This window comes from Aptenodytes forsteri, unplaced genomic scaffold, assembly GCF_000699145.1.
Source record: "Aptenodytes forsteri isolate BGI_AS27 unplaced genomic scaffold, ASM69914v1 Scaffold66, whole genome shotgun sequence".
NCBI classification, from domain to species: domain Eukaryota; kingdom Metazoa; phylum Chordata; class Aves; order Sphenisciformes; family Spheniscidae; genus Aptenodytes; species Aptenodytes forsteri.
Window position 1 is genome coordinate 5,420,578 of NW_008795131.1, and position 7,371 is coordinate 5,427,948.

At 38.8% G+C, this 7,371-nt stretch overlaps 2 protein-coding genes across 2 annotated transcripts in view; both read left to right on the plus strand.

Annotated features, from left to right (window-relative positions):
- NLK (nemo like kinase) overlaps positions 1 to 4,925 on the plus strand; it is a 67,711-nt gene extending 62,786 nt beyond the window's left edge. The window contains 3 exon segments of the mRNA XM_009278272.2: positions 483 to 681; positions 2,460 to 2,553; positions 3,095 to 4,925. Coding sequence (XP_009276547.1) covers positions 483 to 681; positions 2,460 to 2,553; positions 3,095 to 3,149 — 348 coding nt within the window. The 3' untranslated portion in view covers positions 3,150 to 4,925.
- Positions 4,926 to 6,259: 1,334 nt separating this feature from the next.
- The window catches only part of TMEM97 (transmembrane protein 97), a 4,691-nt gene continuing 3,579 nt past the window's right edge, over positions 6,260 to 7,371 (plus strand). The window contains exon 1 of the mRNA XM_019471816.1: positions 6,260 to 6,390. The gene's annotated coding sequence lies outside the window, so the exon portion shown is untranslated. The remainder of the gene's footprint in view (positions 6,391 to 7,371) is intronic.

Below are 7,371 nucleotides of genomic sequence, written 5' to 3' on the forward strand. Positions count from 1 at the left end.
GCTATTATCAGTGATGCTTAAATTTGTGTTTTGCTTTAAATATGTATTTAAGGACGCATTAAAATGTTTTGCAGAGTATGGACCTGCAAAATGCCGTATTTGCTAACATTAAATTCTTTGGGCTTATTCTGTTTTATTGTAGGAGTCATAATTTTAAGGTTATCTGGAGAAAGTAATTATTGAAAAATATATTTCTAAAAATCGTATTAGCAGCATTTTCTATCATTAGCTATAGTAGTGAAAGGTCAATGTCATCTTAGCAATGCTGCTTGTTTTTAAGTAAAATCTTCCCCCTAGTGGCAGTGTTTGCAGATCTAAAACATTTTCTGACCTGAACTAATCCTTTAACGTGATTAAGCATTTATAAAACAATTTAGAATTAACTGATGAGTAAGTCTTCTTTAGACTGTTTCAATACCCCTGAAAATGTCCTAACTCTTTTTTTTTTCCATTTTTTATTTTCTTTAAATGCAATGTTTCAGTCCAAAAGAATATCTGCTAAGGATGCCTTAGCTCACCCATATCTTGATGAAGGGCGGTTGCGATACCACACTTGTATGTGCAAATGTTGTTTTTCCACATCTACTGGAAGAGTTTATACTAGTGATTTTGAACCCATCACTAATCCCAAATTTGATGACACTTTTGAAAAGAACCTCAGTTCTGTTCGGCAGGTTAAAGGTGAGTAGTAATTAACCTTTGCACCTGCATTTATCTTCCTGCTCCATCCTTTAGTAGTACGTAGTTAGGATGTGCAATCTGGATGCATGTACTAACCCAGGTGTTTTTTTCTTTTAGGTATTTTTCCATAGTAGATACTGGAAATAATGTCTTTTCACTAGAAGAACAGAATTGCTTGTAAATGTTCTGACATAATATAATATCACATGTGTTAGCTGACATGCAGAAGTCTATTGGTTTCAAACCTTAATAGCGTTCCTCTCTGATGTCAGTGCTTCCCGTGCCACTCTTTTGTTGAAGAATTGCACTGGGGGGGAAAGGGGAAATCACTATTGTTGCCTTTTCGGGGTGCGAGGTGTTATCTTGACAGCTGTCCTGCATCATCAAGTAGCTGAAGCTGAGTAGTCTCAGTTCTCCTGCTTCGTTTCCTCTAATCTATCACAGCCTGCTCACGCTGAAATGTCCGTGTCAAGTGCCTTTGCAGCAGCTGCTGTCATAAGCTCTGTTGCTGGTGCCACGCTGTGGTTCCGGCAGTAACGCAGGGGATGCGCTCTGGGTTGTGACGTGCTGGCATGAGGAAAATCAATCCTGACGCCTGGGAGAGGAAACTACTGCTGCAGATGGTTACTAAATGCCAGCCGTTGCTTTGTGGCACTAGAGATTTGAAGTCTGATTCCATCGTAGCAAACAAGCCATAAAATAGACTTTGTTTCTTTTAACATCAGATCCAGTCAGGAAAGCAGTCCTTCTATGAGAGCAATACAATATGAGAGAGAGTAGTAGGGATTTAGGTTCTGTTTGGTGGCAGGTCAAATAACTCAAGAGGAAGAGAGGGAGAAGAAATGTGTTACCTCAGCAGTTTCTACCAAACAATTCAGTCATTTGGGACAAAAATACTCCATGATGTTGCCGTGATAACGTGACTTATTTCGGATATATCCTGAACTTGTAATTCTGAAATTCACATCTATAGTTCCCACAAGTTCACCTAACGTTGTTTTCATTTTATCCTGTTATTCTTTCCATTTCCCTCCTCTCTTTGGCCATCACTTTTCAGAGCTGTACATAGATCTGCTGTCTTCTCTGAAATCTGTTGTTCTAAAAGCTGCCTTTAAAGTTTGCTGACAGCAATGCAGATTCCAGCACGTTGCCTCTAACGTACCATCCGGGCGTGTGGAGCTCTGTTCTGGCAACCATCCCTGCTGCTTACAGAGGAGCAGCCTGTTGCCAGACCTTCCAGGCTCTGTTTTTTGGGGGTGGGGGTGGTGCACACATGTGTATGAGAAGATGTTTTGTCTGGCAACTGTACATAGAGTAGTTCTTTCCCTATGAAAATTTACTTTATTGTTTTAATCATCTCAGGTGGCAGTTTTGTGCTTGGTGGTAGTAACTGAATTAATGAATCAAACTGGACTGAGTAATAGAACTGTGTTCTTGGTATTTGCAAATCAAGTTCAAGTTGAGAATTCTTTGCTTTTCAAAAAGTTATACCTAAAACTGGGATTTAATCTGTAAGTGGTTATCACCGGTTCACTATTACAGTGGTGATTAGGGCTTTATTTTATATACAATTATTCCAGTGTGCATATAAGAGTTCTGTGTCAATTTATGCTACGAGGTATGGGATTGGATTAGATTTAGGGAAGCTGGAGTTCTTTTATCCTTACTAAAATGTGCTTTCAGTAAAGGAAGCTATATTTTCCTCCAGTCTACATTGCATTTTACTGAAGCAAAAAGTGTTAATGGTATGGTGTTTTTTATTTTTCTCCTATGTACAGAAATAATTCATCAGTTCATTTTGGAACAGCAGAAAGGAAACAGAGTGCCTCTCTGCATCAACCCTCAGTCTGCTGCTTTTAAGAGCTTTATTAGGTAACTGTATGTAATCACATCTGATATTAATTCACATTTATTAGTAGTACAGAATTCACACATCCAAAATGTTTTTATGTTTTAAGTTTCTGAGAGTAGGAAAGGCCCACAGATAACTTCTGCAAAAAAAATCCTTAAGGACATGCATGGTTACATTTTAAAAATACTTTTATGAATTCTTCTAGAATTTACGTAAAATGTGCAAAAGTTTCAAGTAATGTTTTTGCGTAAAAGTACAGAAGTCAGACTGAAAATCGGAATTGAAAGATTGACAAGTTGAATTCTGGCTGTAGAATTGCACTGTAAAAACATTAAAATTAATGACCGATAGATGAAGAATCGTTAAGAACATAAGTAGATGAAGTATAGCGGGATGTTTGTTGTCAGTGCTGTTAACCGTTGGTCCTGGGGTTGTTTTCGTTTGGTTTTGGTGGGGGTTTTTTGTTTTCCTTGAAATGTTTGCTTACTGGGTGAGCATTAACTTTCTCATCTATTAGCTATTGCAAATGAACACTGATTTTCTGTATCACCTGCATTCTAGTTCCACGGTTGCTCAACCATCTGAGATGCCGCCATCTCCACTGGTTTGGGAATAAAGTGGAAGATAATATACTACTGAAGATGTAATGTAGCTTTCCACTGGAGTCTGGGATTTGCAATTCTGGAGGTTAATCATGCTTGTACTGTAATTTTACTAATGAAGTTTTAAATTAACAACCACTACTTGTACAATATGAATAATATTTAGAAATGTACTAGACTTTTAATCTTGTAAAGTGGTTGTGCTTTTAGAAGAAAATATTTTACCCAGAGTTGCACGTGTTTTATGAATTCTAGTGCAGCTGTGATGGCTCAGCTCAGAACAAACAGAATTGAACCAAATTTGGGGAGGTTTTTTCTTTTTTCTTTTTTCTTTTTTTTTATTGAAGTGAGATTGTACAAAAAGATAGACATACATTTTGATATTGAGCCATTCCTGAAGATTTTGGGTTTTCTAAAACTAAGGAATACAGAAAACTTGACTGCGACCAATCATGAAGTCACGTCAGATGACAGTGGCCACAGTAAGTGGGCATGTCACCTGATGATCAAATCCTATAAATAGCTTCTCACTAGAGCTGTGATGGTGATGTGTGCTGTTCTAAAATCAAATGTTGTGAGTAGAGAGAATGAGTTTGTGACTAGGAGAGACTAAACTTCTGTTTCCTTACCCAGTATAAATATATATATATATTTAATCTATTTTTATTAGAAGTTTTTCTGCTCTTTCTTACATAAAACCCCCCAGCATGCATCTTCTGTGTGTGTATATAATTCCATTTATGGGCTAATTTCAGAGATCCCTGACATCATTGCTGTATAGAGAGAAACTAGCTTGCACATTTTAGGTCTGTGAAATTTTGTGAGAACTTTTTCCTGCACTGGACAATTGAGAGGAAAAAAAAAAGAAAAGGAAAAAAAAAGCACATAGGGAATTATGTTAATTGTGTTCGTGTCCTTAGGCGAAGCTGTGGAAGTCTTGAAATGTCACAGTAGTAAATGACTTTTATTACTTTTTGGCTAATTCTTTTTCTGTTGGAACACTGAATTCTGTGCATATGTATATATGAACACAAATTGAAGGCCTCTACCTCCTGGAGTATACAACTTGGTTTGTTTACCTCCACATGATTTTTTTTTTTTTTTTTTTTTTTAAGTTCAGTGAGGAGCCTTGAAACTTGAATGTCCCTTCCAACTTTTATATTTAAAACAAGACTAGAAAATTGAAGACTGTTTTTCACCTGTACAAAGAAATACTAAAGGGTGGTCTTAAAATTTGAGCATTGGTCTGGAGAAAAACCGTGGTGTTTGTTATGGACAATTAACTGTTAAAGTTATTGTAAGTTATCTGTATTTAGCAGAATATTTTCAACAAGAGTGATCTGAGCTGAAATTGGAGACTATTAGTAAGTTATGTTTGGAAGTTTTAACTTCAATGAAGTAATTATTTGCTGTGAAAGAGACAAACATTGAATAACTGAACAAAGATGGTGCAATATCTTTGTTTTTTATGAGGCTCCTGAGAATAAAACCAACTGAAGCATTTCAATTCACTTGAATGAGAAACGTGTTTAATTAAAAGAGCCCAAGAAGACACTGGTATGAAAGGTAAAATCTCAGAGGTTGGTCAGTTAATGTGGCACACTTGCTGGTCACTTTGTAAAATGTAGATTTGAAGTACAGTGGTGAAAACATTAAATGTGACATTTGAAAAAGAAGTGGTGTTATCTTTATTTCCTGTCTGATCTCCCACCTTTATTTAAGAATAAGTTGTTACAATCTTGATTAAATACTGTCTAAAAGAATACAAGTAAAAGGAGTTTATAACATCTTGTTTTGGGCGTGGTTTTGATTTTTACACTCACGTGCATACACACACACGCATATACAGAGATATATATATATGCGTATATGTACACATATATATGAATTCTTAAACAAAGTGTTCATTAAGCTTGATCCTGGATAAAGGCAAAACTTGCTGATTAAATCAAAACAAGCAATTGACTTGCACTACTGGGAGGTTGAAAGACATCCAGTCAAGGATGGATTTTACTTAATTTGCAAAGTTCATGTCATTTTTTTCAGCACAAATGCTTTCATTGTTTTCTATAGTCCTAATGCAAAGAATCCATCGTGCAGCGGTGTTGCAGAATATGACCGAAAATGTTCATGTTTTACAAGTATGACCTTTTTAAGGATCAAACAAATTGAACTATACAGTTCAAGCCTCTGGACCTCGCAAGAAATAAACTGATAAGCCTTCTTAGCGTGTGCTCTCCTCCCAGGGCTGGCACTGATACTGTTTGTGCCTCGTGTATATGCCTCTTCTTCAGACCTCCTCTTAAAAGTCTCCGTACTGTTACGAGCTGAATTTTAACGTGTTTTAGAACCGGTGATGGTGGTGTCATTATTGCTTCATGGTTGTCTGTTGCTAAAGTAGTTGCCATAAATTCACTGCCATTTTTACTTTGTCTGCTCCTTAGATTCTCCTTCAGCCTAAGACTGCAGCACCAAAGGGCAGCTTACTTGTTGGGTCTTCTCATTTTGACGCACAGTTTTGTCAGGGTATGAGCATGTTGTGACCCAACTGGCGAAGACCACTCTGTGCATCAGCCTGTTTTTCGGAGCTAATTGCTAGAGGTCCGCAGGTTGATCTCGTTCATAAACATAAAAAGAATAAAATGTCTTTTGGACTTTTACCTTTCAGCGTGTCTTCATACGATTGTGGGCAAGGCGCCGTGCAGAATGAGTAACTGAAATTGGCACAAATGTGTAACTAAAATTGTGTGTGCAAATATATATATAAAAAACAATTACGGTAATGTTTTCTGTAGCCTCAACTGCATTGTACATGTTTAATGTAAATCAGTTACAATGAAAGTGAGACCTCTTAAGAGCTGTCTTTGACAAAGAGTTCTGTTTCTAAAGCAAAAGCACACATGTATACACGGTGATCTAAACGTGAGGTCATCAAGAGAGCTTCTTTCTTTCCCAATGAGGTTAAGATCTGGCTTGCAGTTTTTGGAGTTGCATTTTAATCAGTTTTAAGCTTTGTTGATACCAATGTCGAATGAACTACAAATTGTAATCATAAGTTTTAAGCTCTCTAAATATAGCTTCTGCACCTCCTTTTATTAACTGTGCCTCGAAGAGTACAGAAGTAGCGAGCGCAGAGTAACTTCAGAGGTACTCACGGATTGCCAAAGGGACATCCGAACGCCAGAAGGCCTCATCTCTCCGTGTGTACGTCTTGAAGGTGACACGCAGGAGCTAAACAAGATCAGTGGTGGAAAAGTAAGTTGCTAAAATCCATTTCCTGATGTATGGTGAAATGTCATTGACTGATACTAACTCGCATCAGTTAATTTATGAGAGTTGCGAAGCGCTTTTCTCCTTCAGCCGATTTATTAGTGGCATATTTGGGACTTCACGATTTCACCTGCCGGGAGTGAGTGAATGCTCACCAGACTGAACAGATGGTTTTAATATGTACTGGGTAGCAATTTTTCTAATTGTCTTTTTTACCCTTTGTTTGTTTTAGTAACAGAGCATCTTGAGATCCTTGAACTGTTTGTTCTTTGTAACTTTTTAAAATTCTTCTGTTGAGTATAACTTGACAGACAATTCTGTTCGCTGTACTCCTGTACTCCTGCTCAGGTATGGTTACTTTAAAACTGTTTGTGACGTTGGCAAATGGGGGAAACTGGGATCCAAGCAGATAATTGACACATAGTCTGCGTGTACACCTTGGACAACTTCTGTGCTCAATAAAGGATGGAATCGGACCCACTGAATTATCGGATTATGCTGTAACTCGCTGCGGTGACTGTTTAAGCTCTGTAGGTCGGGATCGACTCGTCTGCGGAAGGCACGTTAGCGCGAGTAAAGAAACGGGTTTTTCCCCAGCTTGATCCTAGATGCAGAATTAAGAGGAAAAGACGTCTTTAAGTCTCGTAGCTTTACAATTTGTAGAAGACAGTCTGGCCTGTCAGAAACTGCTGGACAAGAGGGAGTTAACTGGCGGCACGTCTTTTTCCCCAGCTCCCGCGCTTGGCCGAGGGGCGGGAGAAGTCGGGGTAAGCCGCGGCGAGGCGGGGTCGCGGCGCAGAGCGCGGCCGGGGCTGCGGCTGCTCCTGAGCAGCGGGCGCGGAAGGCGCTTTTCGGTACCTCGGGCTGCGGTGCCTTACCGAGGTGTCCCGGGGCTGCTTTGAACGGGGGTCTCGGCATCCCCGTCCCAACCCCATCCCTTCCTCCTCCTCCTCCTCCTCCGCCTCC